Source organism: Haliaeetus albicilla, chromosome 12 (genome assembly GCF_947461875.1).
Source record: "Haliaeetus albicilla chromosome 12, bHalAlb1.1, whole genome shotgun sequence".
NCBI lineage: Eukaryota > Metazoa > Chordata > Aves > Accipitriformes > Accipitridae > Haliaeetus > Haliaeetus albicilla.
The window spans coordinates 25,262,479-25,285,568 of record NC_091494.1 but is presented as its reverse complement, the minus strand read 5'-3'; the positions used below and the strand labels follow the sequence as shown (position 1 = coordinate 25,285,568).

Below are 23,090 nucleotides of genomic sequence, written 5' to 3'. Positions count from 1 at the left end.
GGGAGCTGTGGAACCTTTTGTTTGTCACATTGGTTTTGCAATGTTTAACCATGGGCCAGGTGCCCAGGGTAGTGCCTGGATATCAGGAACTGAGCTTTTTAAGTGTGAAAAAAAGAAAAGAACAGAGGCCTCCCATGAGGGAAGATGCTTTCTCAGAGCTGTGCTGCTGTGGGCTCCCGCATCTTACAGGTCTTCACATTTATCAGATGATAAATGTGAATTAATCAGATGATTTATCATGCACAGTGATTCATTCTGTTGCTCCAGGATTCCCCTTTCGGTCTTGGGCCAAACCAAAGGTCAGAACTGGGTGGGGTGAAATCCTCCTGGCTTCTGCCCCTTCGGTTGTAAAATAACAAACTTTCATTTCTGTTGCTGTGTCACGCAGTCAAAAATGGGGAGCTGTGAATAAGGAGTACTGCGTCAGCTCTGCCTTTCAGTTCTCTGGCTCACAGTGGCCTGCCTCTAAATACTGCTCACTGGTATATTTAGATGTACTGAAATGCTAAAAAAAAAGGAAAGATGTTTACCCTTACATCCTTGGCATAACTTAAAATACACACTGGGTGAAGCAATGTAATTTAAGATGACCAATCCCCAGCAGTCCCAGCTTTATCCTGCTTTCTGCTGCCCTCCAGCCTGCCAGGGAAAGAGAAACAAATTCTACATGTCAAGTTCATGCAACAACATCCGCTTCCAGTGTTTCCCAGGGCACTAACTCCTTCAGAAATCATTCTTGGAAAGTAATAAAATTCAGATAATTTATGCAGCTATTGCAATGCTTGCTTGGAGCTATTAAAGTCTCTCTGACACTGGTACATTCAGAGGATCAAAGTGGCTGTGTCTTCAAGATAAATGCATATTTAGGCAATTTATTAAAGCCCATTTCTCTATTGTCTCTTGGCACCAAAGCCAAATCTATAATAGCTGTTTTCTGGAAAATCTTCTTAGAGCAGCCTGACTCCTCGTTTTCTGTTTGGCTGTGAAGTTGCATCCACGGCCATCTGCCATTTTGTAGTTGGCAGGTGGGGAACACACATCTTAAAAATCATTGCTTTGACTTTCCATTACAAAGAAAGGGCTTTTAAGAGCTCATGTACAGCATCTGAGACCAAGAATCTGTCTGCTCTCAATTACAATTCTATTACGGCTGTAGAGCTGAGGCATACAGCTGTGTTGTGCTAAGGGAGAAAGGTCCATGTTTTATTTGGCCTTGTCAGAGATAGGACCTGCTTTCCAGGAGGCTGAAGAGGGTCTCCTTTTAATGACTGCCTGAGATGACTAAAGACTGTGTTGTCTTTACCACCGCATGATTTCTGAGTCACGTACAGCAGTGCTGCTAATTCTTCATTTTTGCTTATGACAGTGCGCTCTCTTTTTCTTGCTCTCTCCTAACTGCTTTTAAACAAATGCAGATGTTATAAAAAAAACTGGCTACGTGCTTTCGTATACAGCTTTGGTGAGGGTGGTTTTTTTAAGTAGGGAGCACAGGAGCTGCTTGACCCCAGCTGACACCTCCGCAGGGATCTCCAGCCAGAACAGAGCCAGCTCTGACGCTGTGGTCTTGGGGAACGAGCCAGGCATCACTCTCAGGGTGATGCTGCTAGATGCTCCCAAAAGAAAAGCATGAGCCATCACTGTGCAGTGCCAAACGTGGCTGCAGAATTTAACTTATTATCACATCCTTTGGGTTCACAGAAATGTCACAGCTCATGAAAAAATCCTTCCCTCGATAGCAGTGGATCCAGAAATCATTCTGCCTCATATTGCTCAGGGGGCCTTGAGGGCTGGGGAAGTATTTCTCCAGGGCTGCAGAAGCGGTGCTTGGTGACATTCAGCAGGATTTGGGACCTGGGGGTGGTAAACTGCTTCCCTTCGCATGCCACCTACAGTCTACATCATCCGCACTGTCGTTCCACCCCCTAAAAAGCCCTCCTGCTGCCAGGTGAGCCCTGTTAGTGTGGCCAAGCACCTCGGCCGCAGCAGCCCAGCACTGATGCCAGGCAGCACGCCAGCCTTGGACCTAGCAACCCGCTTTACATTGAAGTGGAGGTGCCTGGCCAGACACAGCAGTCTGAGCCATCTCAGCTCCCCCAGTGCTACCCCTGGCTCTTCCTTGCTGTTCTCCTAATTCCTAAAGCGGTTAAGAGGGGACGTAGTGACACTTGAAAGCGCGTTTTATCTTGCAGGCAAACGGTGAATATCACGCTGCAGCCTGTGCCATGTTCCCAGCCCATGATGGCTTCTCTGAGACCAGGAACGCACATGGAAGTGCCAGAGCAACTGTCTCAAATGCTGCAGGGGGAAGGTGTTTATGGGCAACCCTGTGTCCAGGAGCAAAGGCTGAGCTGCTGCTTGGATGGAGGAGAGAAAGCACCAAGAGCTATAATTGTTGTGGGAAGCCGTTCTGGCTGCATAGCAGGAAGGGAGCAGCATGTGTTTGAACAAGCACAGTCCCACCGGCTAAGCGCACGAGAGCCAACTCTGTCCAAAGGAAAGCAGCTTGCTTGCTGCCAGTCATCTGCGTGAAGCAGATTCCCAGCCTGCTCTGCCTGGATTTCTCCAGACTTAGCCTGCGCTCGGCTGAGAGGGAACCTCTGGTGACATCTTTGTGCTGCTTTAGGGTACTAGTGACAGCAAAGCCAAGCCCCTACTTAGTTTGTTGGTCGATGTGCTCAGGCAGAGGGCTGGGTGCCGGCCCCTGCCCGGCTGTGGGCTGCAGGGAGGCCTGGGGTGGCCAAGGGCAGCGCATCGCCCCAGGGCAGGGGGGGAGCGTGGAGGAACCTCACCTCAGCAAGGAGAGCTTGTGCAGCCAGCAGACTCCCAGGAGGGATGGCCGCCCTCCTCCCCGGTACTGCCGCAGTCAGACCAGTCGGCTCTGGGGGACTGGGGTGCCGGGGAGGCACCCCGGGGCCGGTTTTGCTAAGGGCAGAGGCGTTCGCAGGACACCGGGTCCCTCTGCCGACGAGCTGCCGCAGCGCTGCCACTGCCGTTGCCGGAGGATGGCTGCACGGCCCCGGCCCCGGCCCTCCCTGCAGCCGTGAGGTTTCAACCGCACGGAAAATTACCGTGAAAAGAGCTCGAAGGGGGTGAGATTGAGGAGGGGACCGAGGGCGGAGGAGAACGGCCTGGCTGGGGCGGGGAGCTGCAGGATCGCCCCTGCTCCCCGTCAGGGCGCAGCGCCCTCGGAACCCTCCGACTGGGCCTGCCGGCACCGGGCTGCCGGGGCAGGTGGGGCAGGTGGAGGAGCCGAGGCCGCCGGGCCTGGGGCGGGGGGAGGCCGCCGCTGCCGCCCCGCTCCCCCCAGCCCGCGGAGGAGGCGGGGAGGAGAGGGCGGGCCGCGGGGCGGTGCCTGCCTCTCGCTGCCTCGGCGCTCGGCTGATCGGCCTGGCGCGGCTCGGCGCTCGGCGAATTGGCCTGGCGCGGCGCGGCGCGGCCTGGCAGAGGCGCGGAGCGGAGCGGAGCGGACGGCGCGGCGGGACCCGGCGGAGCTCGGCGGGACCCGGCGGAGCTCGGCGGGATGGTGAAGCTGACGGCGGAGTTGATCGAGCAGGCGGCGCAGTACACCAACGCCGTCCGCGACCGCGAGCTCGACCTGCGCGGTGCGCGGGCTCGGCGGGGCTGGGGCTGGGGCTTGGGCTTGGGCGGGGGCGGGGGAGTGGGGGCAGGCGGTGCGGCCTGTGCCGGGAAGGGGCCTGCGGGGGGGCTGAGGCCTCTGGGGCCCGTGATGGGACCCGGGGCTTGCAACGGGAGGAGGGGCTGCCCCAGGACGGGGGAAGCCGGGGGGAGGTTGCTGGAGGGACCTGCAATGGCCGGGGGGGGCTTGGGGGTTGTTAAAGAGGCTCCAGTGGCAGGGGAATGGGGGGGGAGGTGGAAGGGGAATTTGGGGGAGATGTAGGAGGAGCCTGCAGTGGTGGGGTGGGGCACACGAGGGATGTTCCAGAAAGGCGGGTTTGGGCTGAGGGGGTCACATAGAGGGAGGGACCTGAGGTGTTTGCTGAGAGGGGGGAAGAGGGATGCTTTGAAAAGGCTGCCGGGGCGGTTGGCTTTGAGAGGGAGAGTTTGGCCTGTGAGCAATGTGGAGCAGAGTCGTTCTGGAGGTGTTTTGAGTGAGGCTGTCTGCATTCTCAGTCCATCCAGATAGTCCCCCTATGCACTCTGTCTCTTGCTTTGTGCTGCTCTGCTGTAGGCACCATCTGATTCCTGTCTTGCACTCTCTCCCCAGGCTATAAGATCCCTGTTATTGAGAACTTGGGTGCCACTCTGGACCAATTTGATGCAATTGATTTCTCCGACAATGAGATCCGTAAACTGGATGGATTCCCTCTATTGAGAAGGCTGAAAACTCTTCTGATGAATAACAATAGGATTTGGTAAGTGGCTGTATTTTGGCTAGATGGGGCCCTTGCATGGAGGAAAGTGTTCTTGGGAGAGAAGTGTGCGTGCAACTTGCAGTGCTGGGTAGGTGTAGAAGTGTTTGGTTTATGAAAAAAAAAAAAATCAGCACTGAGCACTGTATAGGTCCTCTTTGAGTTTCCTGCCTTGTTCGGCACAAAAGTCAGCCTTTGTTTTTCAGACAGGACAATGAGATGCAAAGTTTGGAATTTGGCCAGAACTTTGGATTTCAGTAATCATTCCCATAAAGACAAGAAAACTGGGATATCTGAAAGTGAATGAACATAAATCTTGTATTGCACCTAATAATCTTACAGCGATGGCTGGCATTTATTGCCAGCTTTATTAGGAAAAGTATTGTAATGGATGCTAACCCAAACTTCTGACAGTGTCAGACTGGGTTATTTTACAGGGGGATCCTCTATGTTACCGTATTTCTGCATGTCTTTTCACCGTTGGTAATTTCTGGCCTAAGTTAAACCTTTGGGTTTTGTTCTTCTTTAGTCGGATTGGTGAAAGCCTTGAACAGGCTCTGCCCAGCCTGACGGAGCTCATTCTTACCAACAACAACATTGCTGAATTGGTAAGCTATCAATGCAGGATAAATCTAAACAAGCTTAAATTTTGTGTTTGTCATCTTTCTAATTAACCTTTTTCCTGAGAGTAGTGTCATATGCTTTTGGTAATAGTTCATTCTTTTTCTTTAGAGTATTATCTTATGGTTTAGGTAGTAGTTAATGGTGTACATATTTTAATGAACATGATTTGCAGCATGCAGTGGAACAGCAGTCACAAAGTCTTAGTAGGTTTCCTGTTAAACTAATTGCAGTAGTTCTAATTAGTACCAGTTAGTAATTCTAATTGGTCTCTAAAATAGATATGAGTTCAGGAACTTTGTTTTCAAATGTTTGATTTTCACTAAATGGACTTAGGATTTCTTACTGTGTTCCCATTACGTAGGGTGAACTGGATCCGTTATCAACTATTAAATCATTGACTTACCTGAGGTATGTAATCATGAAGAGAAAAGCTACTCTTTCTCTGCTGGCCTGGCTCTTTGCTTTGATCTGGAATGCTCTCCTTTTTATCAGCTGTGACAGATTCTTTATGTCTAAAAATTGAATCGATAAACAATGTTTCCACTACACTTCAGAAATACCTGGTATTTAAGGGGTGAGGCTTTATATTACTGACAGACAGACCAATGAGATGTAAAATCTCTATAAACCAATACGCAAGCATTGAAGTAACCTTAAGCTTTAAAAACCTAGAACCCAAAGGTTTAAACTGTTGTTACAAAATACTTTAAAATACACGTAAACAATAACTTTTCAGTAATGTTACATTCCATGTGAGGGACAAAAAAAGAAAAGCAATTTGTCCTGTGATTTTTCAGTTGATCAGAGTCCAGGTAGGAAATGTGAAGGTTTAGTTATTTGTTGGGTTTTTTTAAAATATTTTGAGGTTATTCTTTATGTTCTTCTTCAGTAAAATCTACTTAACTGATAAAATAAAGTGCAAGTTTTTACTATAATTTTCAAAATACGAAAGAACACTGTCACTAGGCTTATTTAATGGTCTTTCTGTTATAGCAGGAGGTACAGGAATGCATTTTTAAAATATATTTCAAGTGCGCAGAACCTCTTTATAACCTTTATTTACTTTGTAGCATTTTAAGGAATCCTGTAACAAATAAGAAGCATTACAGATTGTATGTAATCCACAAAGTTCCCCAGGTCAGAGTGCTGGATTTTCAAAAAGTGAAACTCAAAGTAAGTCTACTTTCTTTTGATTCAGCACAAGATGAATACCTTTTTTTTTCTTGTTACATTCTTGAAAATTCAGTGGTAACAGTGAGCTTTTTGCCGTAGTTGTGAATTTTATTGAAACTATATATCATAAGTGGCTCTAAAACATGCTGTTTGTTTTCTTTCATGGTTTCATTCTGTTAAGGATATAGTCTGTTTAATTACATTTAATTAAGTTTTACTACCTTTGCTTGTTTAGTCTGATTTTTTTCTGGCCCTCTGGTGTTGGTAGAAAGACAGACCTCTAGAGAAAGGAATGAGCAATCGCAACAGAGCCCTCTGCTTTCAGTGAAGATGAGTGTGGGAAAGAGTTCTTACTTTTAAGAGCACTAGGTTGATACGCCTTGAGTCTGAGCCTTTGGGCAATGTTTATGTGCTTGTTCTTACATCTGGTCTCCACATACCAATGTTCACTGATGAAGATGAGCCAAAGCATCTTTCTTTGCAAAGACAGAAGCTTTGCAAAATGCAATGTTCTTAAATTAACTTTGTGTGTGTGGTATCGCTGTAGGAGCGACAGGAGGCAGAGAAAATGTTCAAGGGCAAACGGGGTGCACAGCTTGCAAAGGATATTGCCAGGAGATCAAAAACGTAAGATAAAAAAAACAAATTTACACTGGCATTCTCCTTCAGAAACACCACTTTCTTTGTGTGCGGTATTAGGCAGCAAACTGAAATAGCTACTGGCAGGATGCCTTGAAAGATTTGGTAGCCAGAAGTACCTTGTCCAAGCATCCCTATTTTTGGATGGTGGTGAATACATCTCAGAAATATTTTTGAAAGAGATATTGGGTCAGGGTGGATTGATTTAAGTCAGCAAGCAGGAAACCTTAATTTGACTTTTTTCTTTTTGTTATTTAACTGTAGAGAGGTGGCCATTGTTTATTTTGGGTTGGTTGTGGAGTTTTTTTCCCCCTAGATGATTGGTAACTAAAATTTTTTGTTTTGCCAGGACATACAAACTGTAAAATCTGATGTAGTTAGGAGGATAAATGCAGATGAAAATCTTTAGTTAAGCTATTACAAATATATGTTTATTTAGTTTAATTCTTAAGTGGTGCATCATATGTTTTGTTTAATCTTTCATCAGCCCGTTTGGAAGTCAGAATTCGGATCATGTATAGCAACAGCATTTCCAAATTCATAGTTAAATTAAAAAAACCCTTGAAGGTATTTAGCATTTAAAACTGTAACAGATGGACTCTAGCTCTAGTTTATGAGTGGAAAGGAGTTCAAGTCTGTGATAGTTTTTAGAACAAGTAGGTGATTGAACTAAATAGCTCAATAAACAGATATGAAGAAAATCTTTCTATAGCTGCAGAAGAGGTTGCAGTACTCTGATGCTGGGTCAGCACTTCAGGAAATTCTTTCCAGTTGATTACATCCATTTTCACAGACTACAGATTTTTCTTTTTTTTTTTTTTTTTTTTTTTTTCCTTAAAGCAGCAGCAGCTAACCTTTTTCTTTTGAGTGTTAAGATTACGTCCGGTCTAGTGTAGGCTTTAATATAGGCTGTTGTAATATCATACTAGACATACAAGAACAGGAAACCCTATTTCAGTTACTCTGTATTTATCCACCCTGCTTTTGTAGTGGCAACAGCCCACCTTGAGTGTTCAACAACATCCAAATTGAACAGCTTTTGTCAATGGCTTAATTTATAAAGTTAAGGTCTGCCTCTCTTTATGAGCAGATGAAAAGGGGGGCGGGAAATGGGACAGCAAGGACAAGTTGCTGGTGTTTCTGAAGGAGGTAATTCTTCACTGTATCAGTTTGTTAACAAAGATAAGATACTACACTTGATTGAATGAAATGCTTCCAAACCTAGTTTGGAAGTTAGAGAAGCACATACTCTTCAAAGGGTGTAATGGGCCTTTATTTTTCCTTTGAAGCTTCAATCCAGGTGCTGGTCTGCCAACTGACAAAAAGAAAGCTGGGCCCTCCCCAGGGGATGTTGAGGCAATTAAGGTAAATATGTCAGGATAGCACGTGCAGGCAAAACTGGAGGAGAAAAACGGTCATGGATCCAAACTGAACAAATGTTTGCTTCCTCCTGGCTACTGCTGACTCTGTTCAGACGAATAGAGCGGTGTGTCCTAACTTTGGTTTAGGTGCTTTTTCTGTCATTTTTCTTCTGTTATGACTTATCTGGTTTTTGAGAGTTTAAATGTAACGTTGGTCTTAGCTTAAGAATTCTCCCAGGATACAGCAGCTTGTTTAATAGGGGGGGGGCGGGAAAGAGTGAGATTGTGCTTTGTCCTTTGTAGAATTTTGTAGAACTTTCTATAGAAGCTTAGCGTCACTTGACTGGAAAAAATCTTGTTCTTATGTTCATTCTAAACAGACTGACATACTGTATGTGAAGATTCATTGTATTCTTTTGTCTGTTTTTTAGACTGCTATAGCAAATGCCACGACTTTGGCTGAAGTGGAGCGACTGAAAGGCTTACTACAGGCTGGTCAGATTCCTGGCAGAGAACGAAAATCAGGTCACTCTATACTTATATTATGTTCATTTCCCAGATAGAATCTACCTCTCTTTATTGCTTCCTGAGGTTTTATGCGATCTCAGGGAGTTACATTGGAAGGACCAAGGAGTTAGGGAGTTGAAAAAACTTTATAATGAGTGTAACTTTATCATCAGAATGACTGTGGACCATATCCATAAGGCTCTGTGACTGGAGTATTATCTGCCTGGCCTCTAGTGTGCAGTTCAGGGGTGTTACCTGGACTCCCTTGAGAGCAAGGTGCCAAACGTCAGCCCCAAGTGCTTCACTGTATTGGCTAACTCCTGAACAGTTCATGCCAGTTATCCTACCAAAAAAAAAAAAAAAAAAAAAAAAAAAAAAGAGATTAATTACAAAGTATATCTGGACTCTGTTGTTCTGGGCGTTAGTGCCTCCGGGGGCGGTACAGAAGTGTGTCTCCGAGAGGTCTCTGCATGGACAAATCTTAACTGCAGGCTGGCAGTATTGCCTGTTTTCTGTACATTAGCGCTAGGCAGATTTTTCTTTCTGTAGTGTTTTTTAAGAGTTCATGTTACTACTGCCGCTCTTCAGAGGGGTGAAGATGAATGCGTTCTGTGCAGGAAAGAAAACATGACGTTTTGCCATAACTGCCCCTAAAACTCTTGACGTGTCCTTTCAGGCCCCTCGGAGGACGCTGAAGAAGAAATGGAAGAAGACACGGTTCCCAACGGATCTTAGGCGCAGGCCCTGCCCGAGCTCCATCGCGTCTCCCCACCAGCCCCCTCCTGCCGACCCGCTCTTCTCCCTCCAGCGGGGCTCAGCCCCCCCCGCCCCCCGTACCCTCTCCTCGCTCATTTCGGCGTTCAATAAACGAACGTTTCCTTTTTCTCCCCTTGGTGCGGCGTCCCCTGCCCCGGCCGAGCGCCGGGCCGCCGGCAGAGCGGGGCGGGGGGGGGGGGGGCACGGCCATGGCGGCCGGGGCTGTGGTGACGGGGCGGCCATGGCGGCTGGGGAGGGGGGGGGGGAGCTTTTCCTCCACACCCTGATTGGCTCTCTTGCGCCCTTCCCCTCTCCTCTCGTTGGCCGGCATAGCCAGCGTGACCCCGCCGTCTTTACTCTGCCACCTTCCCACTGGCCCGGGAGGGGAAGCCTCGCATCCTGGTTGGTTCTCTGGCTCCGAGGGGGCGGAGGACGAGGAGGGCGGTGATTGGCACAGCCGGCGGGCGCGAGGGGCGGCTCCCGGACGTGAGGCGGCGTCGGCGGCGTCGGGCGATGGAGCTGGGGGCCGGCGGGCCGGCGGCGGGCCCCGGCCAAGGGGCGCTGGGGCGGGGGGGCCTCGAGTTCCTGCAGCACACGGGTGAGGGGCCGCCGGGGCCGGGGGCGTCCCGGGCTGAGGGGAGGCGAGGGCGGGGGTGGCGGGGCTGAGGGGAGCCCGGCGGCCTCGCCTGCCCGCTGAGAGGAGCCGGGTCCCGCCCGGGCGTCCTCCCGCTTTCTCGCCTCCTGGCTGGGTGGGCTCCTTCCCCCCTCCCCCCCTCCCTCCCCCGCAGCCTGCTCTCACCTACGGCTTGTCCCCGTCCCAGCGGGCTCCCTGCTGTCCAGCTATGGCTGGTACATCCTCTTGGCCGCCGTCGCCATCTATCTCCTCATCCAGAAGATATCGCAGAGCCTGGCGGCCAGGCCGAGCAGCCAGCCGGGAGCAGCTGACGCAGCTGTGGGTGAGTAAATCTTTGCTGGCTCTAGAGCTGCGTAGGGTGGTGCTTGTGTCCCTTCTAGGTTCCTGCTAGCAGTCGCGATGGGGCGTCCGACAGCTGCTCAGATCCACACACAGAGAGTATTTATTAACAGCCAAAAAGAGATCAGTTCCGATGGGCTTTAACAGTAAGCAATGCTCAGGATAACTGTTTGGGCCCGCGAAAGCGTACAGATTGTGTTACTGGAGAGATTGCTGGGGAAAGGTTGGGCCGAGAGAAGTGTTTTGAAAAGGTTGTCGAGGAAGGCTGTGTCCCAGAGCAACGTGGTTGGGCACGAAGGAGCGGGGTGTTCCAGAACAAGGGAATAGCGGTGCAGGAGCTGAGGGAAAGGTGGTTAAAATTAGCTGTGGTCAGTTATCAAATAACTTTTAGACTTACCAAAACCCAAAACATCCAAATCTAAATATTGGGGGAAAATCTTTTGATCAATATTAATTTTTTATTAACATTCATCATCTCTCTCTCTCCTTCCAGTTATTCCTTCACAGTTCCTACTCTGGTAGAATTGTGTACATTTGGGGTGTAACTGCCTCTCGTCTGTGTTATCTAATCAAGTGTGGCATACGTTGTAAACCTTACAGTCACAATCCTGCCTCATTTAGAGACTTGCTGCTGTAAAGCACAGGCTGTGCTTGTGGATCTGCCAAAACAGTAACTGCTTGGCACTGATTCCTTTGGCATGTTGGCATGGCAGTACATGGGGCCCCAGAAAATATTACTTGCATGCCCTTATCCTACCGGTGTTCTTTTGTAATGCTAATTAAATCTTGATTTTAATTGCCAAAACTGCCTATAAAATGAAATTACTGAATGTACTGAAATTTTTTTTACATATTCATCACTGGATCATAGCAAACATAAGGAGACAAACAAATGTGAAGATACTTCAGCTACTGGAAAAAAGAGAGCAATATTTGCCTTTGTTTGGGAATCATTTTTCTTTTGACTTCTAAAGGCCAGTCATGAAGAGGAGTGGTGACTCAGTGTAGATTTTCTGAGACTGCCAGTTTTCTCTTGAGATATGTGTGATATTTGTAAGTAATTTCTCTGCTGATGGAGCATGTTAAATCTGTGGCTTTGCTGCCATAATGAAACAAGCAGGACCAATTGCCAGAAGGAGTAGGAGTGAATGTGGGCTGGTTGCTTCATGCTTCTGCGTAAAAGAAGTTCTCTGGGTAAAAATGGAATCCCTGCAAAGAATGGGTGATATTTCTGAAATTATTTGTATTGAACAAATCCTTCAGAAACAGAAGCAAATGTCCTAGACATGTGAATTTTAACTTTTTGTGGGTCTGTTGCATCGGTGTCCTTATTCCTTAAAATCCCATTAAAGTAATTGCTCTAAAAATATTAAAATATTAAGAAATTTCAATCAGCATATAAATTACTGTAAAAGATTAGCTGGAAACTGAACTTGAGCTGTAATTTTCTGCAAAACAGCTGCAGGGAGAGATGCAAGCCTTTTCTTATTACAATTCTTTGAGGAGACCATCTAGAATTTATTTTGAATACCTTTGCAAACTCTTTCCCAATTTCCTAGAACCTGACATGGTGGTAAGAAGGCAGGAAGCTTTGGCAGCAGCTCGCCTCAGAATGCAAGAGGAGTTGAATGCACAAGCAGAAAGATACAAAGAAAAACAAAGACAGGTAATCAGAGAGCATTTCTTTCTTTAACTCATAAATTTGTCATGGAGTACTTTGCTGCTTTTACAGAAAGGTTTATTCCATGCTAGATGCCAGAAGGATAGGAGACTCGCTCTCTCTGCTAGAATGTGGGTGGTGGGCTTTTCCCCCCCTCCTTTATGTGGACCACTTCTGAAATGGTTTGATCCACGGAGCAATAATGGACAGTAGGTATCATGATGGACCTCCAGTGATGCAAGCATATACTTATATGCTTGCTGTGTGGACCTGATGTCTTGATGCTCTTCATTGATTAGAACGATTGATATGCGTAGTATTCTGCTCCTTCCTGAAGTAAGTAATTTCTGTGGCACTTGCTTCTCTGCAAGTAACTGTGTGCGTGGGACACTGTGGGCCTTTTTTCTTTTTTCTTTACAGGTAAAACTGTACCTGCAGAAACTTAGTTATATGCACAATGAATGGCTGGAGGGGATTTACTGGCATTTAGATTAACTGTACTACTGCATATGTGTATTTTCTGTTCTTAAGGGCAAATATAAGTTCTTAGAAATGTAGCTTAGCATTGCTGTAATTTGATGGTTTGAACTACAGCTTGAGGTAATGAGGAATAGCATATTGCTATGTGCGGCAGCGTAGAAAAGTGGATGTGACCAGCATAGCAATAATATTGCTCATTTATCCCAGCTCTCCTTCTATTTTTACTTTTGCAGTCAGATACATTCAGACCTCAGTATAGAAAAGTTGTATTGTGGAAGAAAATACCCACTATGTAGGAAGTCTAGGTCTAGTGTGCTTGGACTCGGGGAGCTTTGCTTTCTTTGACTGGGTGGAGTAGCTACCTTGTTTCCTTTCTATTTGTTGAGAAGGTGGCAGTCTGTCTTAACCACTAATTTATTTGGTTTTGTGGATAAATTGCTTTAGAAGAGAGCTGGGAGACTGTTGATAATGTATAATGGGATGTAAATATGTAGCTGGCTGCCTTGTTCATTTGAAAAACACATTTTCTTCTGCGGAACCCTATGTTGTGCATTAAATTACTGTCACGTGCAATATTCTTTACTTAGTACTTTTTATAAACTCAGGATTTAAGCTTACCACTTGGTTCTGTTTTACTTTCAAAATGTTTTAAAGCACCAAGTGGTCAAAAGAAGCTGCAGAGTCTGTGTATATTGGGGAGGGGTGGTTGTTCTGTGGTTGGGAAGACGGTGTTTAAAAAAGTAAATGCTTCTATAAGCTTGGAGATACTGCATCAGATAAAGATAGATCCCTTGGTTTTTGATGAGTCTGCTGTAGCTATTTATGTAGCAGTGGCAATTCTGTTAGTTCTGAAATCTTAGTCTTGCATATCCTGGTTTTGTTTCTTAGCTTGAAGAAGAGAAACGAAGGCAGAAGATAGCAATGTGGGAAAGTATGCAAGAAGGAAAAAGCTATAAAGGAAACCTGAAACTGAATCAGGTAACAACTGTGTTAATCGGGTGACAATTATGTTTATGTGATTAGGTTAGCTGAAATTCATATTGATTAAATTCTGAGTAACTTTTGCTTTTGTGAACAGCAAGAAGTAGAATCTGGTGCCTCCACCTCATCAGCAGTCCCGAAATCTAAACCAAACAAAAAGCCCTTGCGAGGAGGTGGTAAGTATGAAATCCTTAAGATATCCTGAGCTTGAAACAGAGCATTTATCCAGCTGCGTACATAGTCATTGCACATATTTTTTCTCTTCAAGGGGGAAACAAAACATGCCTTACAAACGTGCTCTTTGCTTCTGAGCAGCATGGCCTGCTTTGCACTTTGTGCAAAACCTAGCAGGAAGATTCTATGGTGCTTTTCCCTGGGGAAACAGTGTTTCAGTTTTCATGTAAATGTTTTTGCTATAATTTACTGAGATTTTTGTGACTTAAAATTATAGATTCTTACAATATTTCTGGGATCCCTCCCCCATTACTCTAAAAGTCCTATAATTTAATATCTGGTCTGTCTTTCAACCACCTGTAGTACTAAGTAAATGCAGGAAGAGGTATTTTACTTTGTATTATATAGATTCAGGCAGATGAAAGACTTCATTACACAAATTGTGACCTTATTTATCAGTTATGACAGTAATGACCTATTGAATATATAAATCCTGCAGATGTATAAACTGTTACCAACTCTCACAAACCGCCAGAGGGTCTTATTGTTAAACTCACTGTCAACTGCTGAAGTCATCTTGATGGATGAACTGCTTTCTATGGCCTTACATAGCCCACATTAGGATCGCTGCCATATATTGGCCATACAGCTAGTCTCCTAGCTAGTCAAACAGCCCGTGCCATGCCTGCAAGTGGTGTTTGGGTATAATATTTTAATGACAGTTTTCCGTATTGGAGGGGATCATCTAGACAGCCTCAATTGTATCAGACTAAAAGGGAAACCCCCTTAGGGTGTAGTGCTAAGTAAGTCACTTGATTAAATGTATGAAACCTGAAGATTCTTGATTAAACATATTAAACCTCAATAATAGTTCAGTGCTGAAATTTCTGCTTTGAATATTTTTACTGACAGCTGTTGACAACTTCTGAAAGAACTGACCGATTGATTCAGCTTATGTTGTTTAATATGAGTGCAGTCTAACATCTGATACTGTCAAATATCTTTTATAGCTCTTGCATATTTACCACTGTGGGGGATGAGTAATGCATGGGTAATAGCTGTGCTAAGAACGAGGATCAGGGCAGCTAGGTTGAGGCACCCTTCCAGCTGCTACCTGTCCTAATTTCATCCTGAGCAAAATCTTTGCTTAAGTAACAGATTATAGAATTACAGGTCTCTGATCTTCTCATGAGGTAGATCAGCACAAAGTGAAAGAACCATCTGCACTGTTCAGCTGCTGAATTAAGCTAGAAAGCAGAACTTGGCTAGTCTGAGAAAAACTTCAAAGATGGAGGTGATGCTTGAAGTTTCAGTGGAACAGGTTGCTTTGAAACCTGCTTGGTTAGCAACGCTACTAGGTTTTCGGTTGTCTTTTTCTTTGCGGTGTACAGAACAAATTGAGGACCTTTGCCAAGTTGTATCTTCCTGAGTAGATAGTTGTAAAATGAAGTTGCCTATAGGGGGCAAAGGGGAGGTCCAACTAAAGTATCTGTTTGCCTTACTGCATATACTTGCCTTTTCAAGTTCTTTAAAAAAAAAAAAATCTTACAGTAGTAATGGATTGTTCTACCTTTTGACCTTCAGAGTATTCCTTCCTTGTAGGACTGGAATAAAAGATTATTTTAAGGCCCTAACTATTGGGGCTCTTGGAGAACAGATACACTCTTACAGAGTTTACTGTAAGTTACTGTTGCTGCTCTGTTTACTCTGCAGAGCAGCATTAAAGTTTTAGTGCAGACTTAGAGAAATTAAATGGTAATTAACTTCAATTTAATTTGATCCGAATTGATCAAATTAAAACATGAGTGTTTTCCAATGGCTTATACTGTTAGTACTTAGAAAAATAAACCATCTCAAGTCTGGATACTTTCTCTGCTTTTATCATCCTTAAAATGCTGCCTATGTAGTAAGTATGAATGAGGTGCAAGTAATTGTGAGGTTTAATTTTTGTGTTCCTTGTGTGTCGGTGGAGGCCTGTTGAGAACGAATATTAATACAACGGATTTCTCCTCTGTACTTCTAGGCTATAACCCCCTGTCTGGAGAAGGAGGCGGAACTTGTTCCTGGAGACCAGGCCGGAGAGGCCCATCAGCAGGTGGATGAGGCTAACCTCCCTAGTGTCTCATGTCACTAGCAGGCTTGATCTTACCCACTGTCTAACTGCCTACGGTTTGCATGTCACAGTGACTCCTTTGGGATTGGGTTTAGTGCAGGTGTTAACTTTGAAAACAGATTGACACCATTTCCAAATAGTAACGCAGAAGCTGATACTACACAAGAAAAATACCTGATCCTCTTAGAGAGGATGAAGAAAGAAACAATTTCAGTGTAATCAGTTAATTAAAACTCTTCTGTAGAGAGGAAGCATAGTCTCTAGCCAAGGTGAATCACCTGGGATTGTGAGATCTGGGTTTTATGGCTGGCTATTCAAAAGACTGGCCTCAGGCAAATTTAATTATCTACGCTTGGTTTACCTCTGTAAAATGAGGGTATTTACCATCCTTAGACAAGTGTTACCAGATTTACTGTGTTTGGCTGGAAGGTACTTTAGAGGGGAAGAATATTATCATCATCAGATACCTTGAATTTTAGGAGGAGGGACTTTCAGAAAAAATGGGTGAACTGACAAACACCACAGATTTGCACCAAAGGCCGGTTATTGCAGAAGAGTCTCTGTGACAAGCTACCTTGAATGATGTTTTCCTTATAAATGGTGAACAAACCAGTGAGGATTACTGATGCTAGACAGCAGATGGGGGGTTTCTTGCTATTCTTTTTTTTTTTTTTTTTTAATTTCAACTGCTTTGTAAAAACAAAATACTATTAATATTAAATATAATTGCAAACAAATCATAAATCTATTTACAATTGTGGTTTTCTACAGCATCTTTTTATACAGAAGGCATATGTTCTAGTGCAATAAATGTGTATAAAGCAAGATGAGAGATCAAATGAAATTATTTTCATTTGACTACTTCCATAAACAAAAGGGTTTTTCAGCTGTTCTTTTTGGCTTTTACGAGTTTTGTTTTATTTGGGAATTCTGTTTTCCACATCATGGTTTTAGAAGAGGTTAAGACCAAATCAAGTTTTCCCAGGTTTAAAAAGCAAAACTCCCCATTCTCTTCCCTCCCCCAGTAAGCAATTCTGAAGTTGGATAGACTGCATTACTGGTTGTTAAGCACTCCGGCTGTACTTGAATCTAAATCAAGAAAAAAGGTAACAAAGGCCTTTGCTCTAATAGAGCAGAACGGGTTTCTTTACAAATTACTGTGGACAAATACGGTTTGAGGAGGAGGGGATTCATAGGCGCGGTCAGCTCTAACACTGCAAGGTATTCAAAGGGAAAAGAGAAGCCACAAACTACGCTGAGATCTGTGTGTTGTGGGCAGCAGGACTGTGTATAGCTTTACCAATGCAGTGTTAGGGCTACGCCTCGGGGACATTAAGAACTTTGTACTGCCTTCTGTTCTGAACGTGACTCAGGGTGGGAACCGATAGCCTGGCTGCACGCTGCACAGCTGCCCTGCATAGCCCAGCTAGATGCTGAGGTGCGTTCTTGCTCTGCTGCCAGCTTGTGCAGCATAAAAGCTGAGCGTGGTCTGTGCTGAAAAGCGCCTCTGGCTAGCAAATGTATAAAATTTGCAAGTGAGGGACTGTAAGGAGTAAGGAACTGAAGTGTGTGCGGTCTTCATCCTTCTGGTGTTATATCCAGCACTGTGGATAGAAAATAAAGTTAGAGCTGGTCATCGTAAATGAGCTTTCCAAACATCTCATCCTCTTGATATGCTTTCTAGCACAAAATGCAGCAGATGAGTAAAATTCAGGCTGTCCTTGACAAAGAGTGAAATAGTTCCTGTCAGCGTCAGAGAACTGTCCCTGTGTCTGATTACTGTTACTGAGCTTGTATATAGGCATTAAAATATGTATCAGTGTTCCATTAGCATAGCTTAGGGCTGCTTGAACACTTCATTCTAAATACTTGCACTTGGAATATTTGTGTTCATCAATAGGTGTGACTGCCAACTTTGAATACACTGTTTATATGTATATAGATACTGCTCTGTATGTCAGGTGATCTATGATTTTCTCCTGACTATAAATGTAACAGTAGCATGTTTCTAGTAACTTTTAAAGTTGCCAGCTAATGAAATGGAAAGGCAAAGAACCTTTTGCTTTAGACCCATGAAGTGTGTGTTCAAGTGCATATAGAAGATGAAGTGAGAAGGCTATTAATGTTCCTATGGAAACTAGTTTTCATTTCCTGTCTTCTGTGAATTTTGGTATGTAAACTTAATTTCCATTGTTGTAACATAGACTGGTGTATGTAACTTCAGGTTTTAATCTTTAATAAGGCAAAAAAAATAGAGGCGGGGAAGGATATTTTCAAGATCTGAAGATTCCTCATCATTAAAGAGGACTAAGTTGTTATCTTACTCATGCCTCTGGGGAACGTTTTCCCCTTGTGTTGGGGAAACAGGCAACAGACTGAGGTGGTGTCTTCAGAAAAACAGCTGGGGGAGGTTGTTGTCTTAAAGAAGCAGAATTCCTCGTGGTGATAAAATGGTAAGGATGGCTTGATTTAATTCAGTAAAAACATTTTAAGAAATAAATAAGCAGGTCTGAACTGAGCATATGCTAATCTTTCTCTGTGTCTCAAGACTTGCTTCTGGCTGAGACTGGGGATATGGATTTTTGCCTAATTCTAAGATTTATTAAGACATATCCAGTAAGAATGAAGTGATTTATGTATTTCTGAAAACATCAACCATCTCTCTCCCTTGATTTTTTTTACTTTAACCCTCAAGTCCCTAAGTTTTTCTTGATCAGACACTTCTAAGCTATTGAACAGGGTGGGAGGAAGAACCTCGGTTTGTAAAACTTCTCTTTTGGCTCACAACCTGCGCAAGCAAAGGGAAGGGTTTTTCCTCTGACTTCAAATAGAAAGCTCTCTCTTGACCGCAAACAAGTATGGAAAGGTGGTTGCTTGTTGCTTTATAGCTTAAGAGTGAAGCATGCAGAAGGCATTAGGTGAAAGTGAACTATTTAATGAATCCATTGTTCCTACTTTGGTATGAATTCCCAAGAACTTGATTATGAAAGATCATATTAAAAAGCCTTCAGGAGATGTTTCTCCCCCCCCGCCCCCCACTCAGAGCAGTTATGCAAGAAGCCTCTTACTCTACTGATGCAGATGTTCTGGAAATATCTTTATCTGGAAGAAGCTAGGGAACAAACTTAGAGTTAATGCAATGCTATAAAGCTGCTGTATGTTACCTAACTACTGAAGAGTAATCTATTCTGGGTATTGAAAAATTGTAAATCAAGCAAGTTTTCGGAGGAACAAAAAAGTCCTGAAAATGTTAGTTGCTCAAGAAATGCAGCTAAGTATTTTTCATTGCCTTTCAGATGATTTATATACTGGAGGAACAACGTTTTTCGTTTTCTTTAAATTGTAGATGAGGTCTAGTTTATGCATAGTTCTCTTAACTATGCGTCAGGACATACTGAGCACTGGAATTAAAACTGAACAAAAAACCATGTTGTAACTCTCATAGAATTTATTTGGCTTTATTTATGCCTTTCAAAAACATTGTGAAATGAGGGAAAGCTTTTAAGAGTGATATTGCATACTTAGTTGTTTAAAAAAATATGTTTCTTATACTGGAAACTTAATAATGAGCAACAGAAGATGGATTTGGGGGAGTGAAGGCAAATGGGGAATCTGCAGAGCTGTTCCTGGGCGTTCCAGAATTACCTGCATGTTAATCAAAGATCACTGTGAACGAAAATGATAATTGCACCCATATCTGGAAGGAACTGCTCTCCTAGCAGAGACTGAATGCGGGTATGAAATGTTAGTACTAACAAATCAAATCTACTGTTTTATGCAGTTCGGTACTACTTTGACTCAAAACTCAAGGCATTAGGCTGTTCTGCGGTTGCTCTATGCCCAGTCTGGTTTCCTTCGTAGACTGTGCTGATACTCAGCTTAGGTGTTTAGATAGGGGTGTTTTTTCTTGGGTTTTGTGTCTTTTTTCCCCTCCATAGGAAGGTGACTAAGGAGAACATTAGCATTCAGAGAGCTCTGTGAATGAGGATGGCCTCCAGCGTGGCAGTCTCTCGTAGGTCTTACCAGCAGCACTACAGTTAATGGCTGCATTTAAACCATCCTAACGCTGTCCTTTATGCCTCCTGCGCTCAACGAGGCAGTTCCCATCTCTGGCGGTCATGTTTTTTCAAGCCTGGCTGCACATCAGCACACATCTCTGCATCAGGTCAAATCTACCCTTTGGACGATTTTTGTCCTTGTACAGGCTAAAAAGTGACACCTTTTCAGGGATCAGGTTAGCCAAGAGTGGGGCACACCATGTTTCTGTCCACACTATTGCTGAACACTGAAACTATATAATTTCCAGCTGTAGAAAAAGCCAGTCTAGACTTAGATGGGCTCAAGACTGGGGTTTTCTTTTTTTTTTTCTTCTTTTTTTTCTTCCCCCCTTTTGGAATGAAAGCTTAGCTTTTGGAACAGCTCTGCAACCACAAAGGAAAAGCATACGGCTGCTGGCTGGGTGGTGTCCTGGCCCGGTTGCACCGTTGTAGCTGATTTTGTGTGAGCTTCCAAGCCAGCTGTTCCAAGCCTGACACACACCCTGCCCGTATTCCCAGCTCCAGAGCCAGCAACTTCAAAAACTTCCATCAGTTTTTATGAAGCAACCAAAGGCTGCGATGGAATAGGTCTCAGCTCAGTTTTGGTGGTGAATGTACACATTTTCATTGCAGATTTCTGTTGTGAGGGGCTGGCAGGTATGCAGCCGCTGCTCTGATATATATTTTTTTTCTGTGATCATTTGTGTTTTGAAGTGTATACCTGCTAAAAAGCACTTTCAGCATGGAGCAAGATCTCCACTGATAAATTAATAATTTCATTCTTCCCTCTGTCCCTACCATAGTTAACTAATCAAGATTCTTTCTGTGTGCTGCTTACTGAGCTCAGCTTCAGAGCTGGTACTGTGGGTAACGTTAATCTAGGGATGGCAAGGAAAAGAACTTAGAAAATTCTATTTAAAGAGAATGGAAGGAAAATGGATATGCTGAAATACCTGGCCTTTCAATCTAGTTCTAATGCTCTGTTGCGTGCGTTAAAATGGGGAGTTACTGTTAGGCTGGCCTACAAGATGCAATTTCAAAAAATCCAAACCCAAACCTGGCTCCTAAAGCTTTACTTTATCACATACTGGAGGGGGTAACGTTCCCTGTAAATTTGGCTTACTGCTTCCTAGGTATTGTAATTGCTACTTTGTTAGCTGTTCTGCTTCTTAGGTATATTGCATCTTGATGTTTGCTTTTTAAATAGACGTTCTAGACTTTTTCAACCGTTTGTTGACTCTGGTCTGGTCGTAGTGCGTTAAAAATACATCACCTTCCCCTCCGTGACGCAAAGCTCAAATGCCTCGATGCACCACGGCAGCGCTGCTGCAGCCACGCAGCCGATGAGAACAGGAGGTTTGAGCTGGCAACTGAGGAGCTGCGTGGGGAGCAGGAGAGTTTTCCATCCCCTCCCACACCTCCAAAGCCCTAAAATCCGGTTCTTTGGCTGGGAAGGGCAGAGGTGACCCAGGGCAGCCCCTCGGCCCCGGCGGGCCGGGCGCGGTGCGGCCGCTGCACTGCGGGGCCGCGCCGTAGGATGGCAATGTTGGTCTGGCTTTCCAGCAAGGAGCAACGGGTGACATTTCTTTTTTGTCCCTTGAACGGGCATCTTGTGAGTGATTCAGCTGAGAGGAAAGGTTGGGACTGGTCCGTGGCAGGACCAGAAGAGGATGGGGAGGAAAAAAAAAGTGGGTGCTGGAGCCGGGAAAGGAGTTTCTGCATCATTTGGGAAAATGCAACGGTGCTGGAAAACTGTGACAGAGACAAATGCTGCTGGTTGCCCAGCTAGATTTTTTCCACCGTGAGTCTGTTACCTTGAATATATGAAGTATACTCATTTTCCAGTGCCTGGGTAGTTTTTAAAGTATCAGTTTAAGTACTGGAACATTCATAATTAAAGTTTCTAGAGCACTTGGGAAGTAGTCCACTTCTTTAACTATTATTTTAAAATATGGTAAAGAATATGTATTGTAGAAGGTACATCCTGTAAGTATTGGAGTGGGCTCATCACTGTGGAAAAATTGGAAATCAAAACTGATGGGGAAAAAAAAGTGGTTGTAATGCAAGATAGTCCCTCTTTCCTCTATAGGGTAGAGTCCCCTATGTGGAAGAAACTTTTTTCTTTTGGTATTAAGCTGCTTTATTCCAAAAGGATGACATCTATTCTGTATGCACACAAAACAGCTCACCACTTCAAGGACTTGGCTTTTTCATCGTTTAAAAATAGGATTACTGTTTCGTTAATCTGATTATGAATCTGAACTGTGTGGGCCTGTCAAGTGGGCTCTCGCCGGCTGGTCTGGGTGCTAATCTAACTGGAGTGAGTGGGATGGGAGCACACACGATGTGCATCCTCTTCAGATTTTGGAGAGCCCTCAGAATATTTCCTGAAGCAATCCCACATAGAATAGAAAACATGCTGCGTAAAAATGTGTTTATGCTTGTATATAGTGTTATATGAGAAAAATACCATGCCTTTTAATACATAGTCGCTGTAATATATAGTGTCAACTATTTATTGAGACTAAGAGCTGTAGGGGGAAGGCACTTAAATGTGATTATGCAGTATGACCGTTCTCCGCCAACCAGATTAAAAACATACTCTAGGCAGGTAATGGCAGGGTTATAATTCAGCTGGAAAAACTAAGCCATACTCTTCAAGTTTTCCCTTAATCTGCCCCCCCCCCTTTTTTTTTTTGTTTCCTATGGTGGAAACAGCAGCTGCTCTATGCAACAACAGAGGAGGGGGCAGGAGCAGTAAAAGGGGCATTTGCCCACCTAACACTTTGGAACCTGAGTTTGGCACAATAAATTAAATAAAGCAAGGCAGTTTGATGTGCTTAGGAAGGTTGCGTGAGCATCGCTGTATTCACAGGTGCTACCCCGTCTTTACAGCTGGACGTCTCGGCCTTATAGCCAGTGGTGTGGTCTCGTGCGGCAGCAGTGTGAACTCTAAACTTGCCTCCTCTCCGGGTTAAATCCTGGCACCAAGGAGGCACCCCTTCCTTCTGCCCCTTCCCCAAGCACTCTCTGCTCACCCCCTGCATGTGGCGAGGTCCAGGACTGTAATTGCTCTGGAGGTGCAGGGAAGTGGGAATATGCCAAATGAGAACTCGGGGCAGAGGAGATCTAACACGGGAGTGGGCTGCTCCACTTCATCGTTTCCATGTGTGCTGAAGTCGCATGAAATTTTCAATTCTGATGACTAACTTCTTTTCTATATGGGAAGAAGCCAACTGACA

The 23,090-nt window shown here is 44.5% G+C and overlaps 2 protein-coding genes across 2 annotated transcripts; both read left to right on the top strand.

Moving 5' to 3' along the window:
• The first annotated feature begins 3,447 nt into the window (after nucleotides 1-3,447).
• Nucleotides 3,448-9,559, top strand: SNRPA1 (small nuclear ribonucleoprotein polypeptide A'). Its single transcript, XM_069798573.1, has 10 exons — nucleotides 3,448-3,489; nucleotides 3,520-3,602; nucleotides 4,226-4,373; nucleotides 4,900-4,978; nucleotides 5,356-5,402; nucleotides 6,065-6,167; nucleotides 6,715-6,794; nucleotides 8,096-8,171; nucleotides 8,599-8,692; nucleotides 9,351-9,559. The coding sequence occupies exons 2-10, from the start codon at nucleotides 3,521-3,523 to the stop codon at nucleotides 9,407-9,409; spliced, it is 768 nt and encodes a 255-aa protein (XP_069654674.1). The 5' UTR covers nucleotides 3,448-3,489; nucleotide 3,520; the 3' UTR covers nucleotides 9,410-9,559.
• A 65-nt stretch (nucleotides 9,560-9,624) lies between these two features.
• SELENOS (selenoprotein S) lies at nucleotides 9,625-18,329 on the top strand. Its single transcript, XM_069798572.1, is given in 8 exon segments — nucleotides 9,625-9,681; nucleotides 9,684-9,779; nucleotides 9,782-10,028; nucleotides 10,252-10,386; nucleotides 11,963-12,069; nucleotides 13,432-13,521; nucleotides 13,622-13,700; nucleotides 15,722-18,329. Coding segments are annotated over 8 exon segments (876 nt in total). The 5' UTR covers nucleotides 9,625-9,639; the 3' UTR covers nucleotides 15,802-18,329.
• The last annotated feature ends 4,761 nt before the right edge of the window (nucleotides 18,330-23,090 follow it).

Bases quoted from the DNA above. Each gene is read 5' to 3' on its own strand.
- SNRPA1 (XM_069798573.1), top strand. From the start codon at position 3,521: ATGGTGAAGCTGACGGCGGAGTTGATCGAGCAGGCGGCGCAGTACACC. The intron at 3,603-4,225 runs GTGCGCGGGCTC...CTCTCTCCCCAG, and splicing joins CCGCGAGCTCGACCTGCGCG to GCTATAAGATCCCTGTTATT. The intron at 8,693-9,350 runs GTCACTCTATAC...GTGTCCTTTCAG, and splicing joins TGGCAGAGAACGAAAATCAG to GCCCCTCGGAGGACGCTGAA.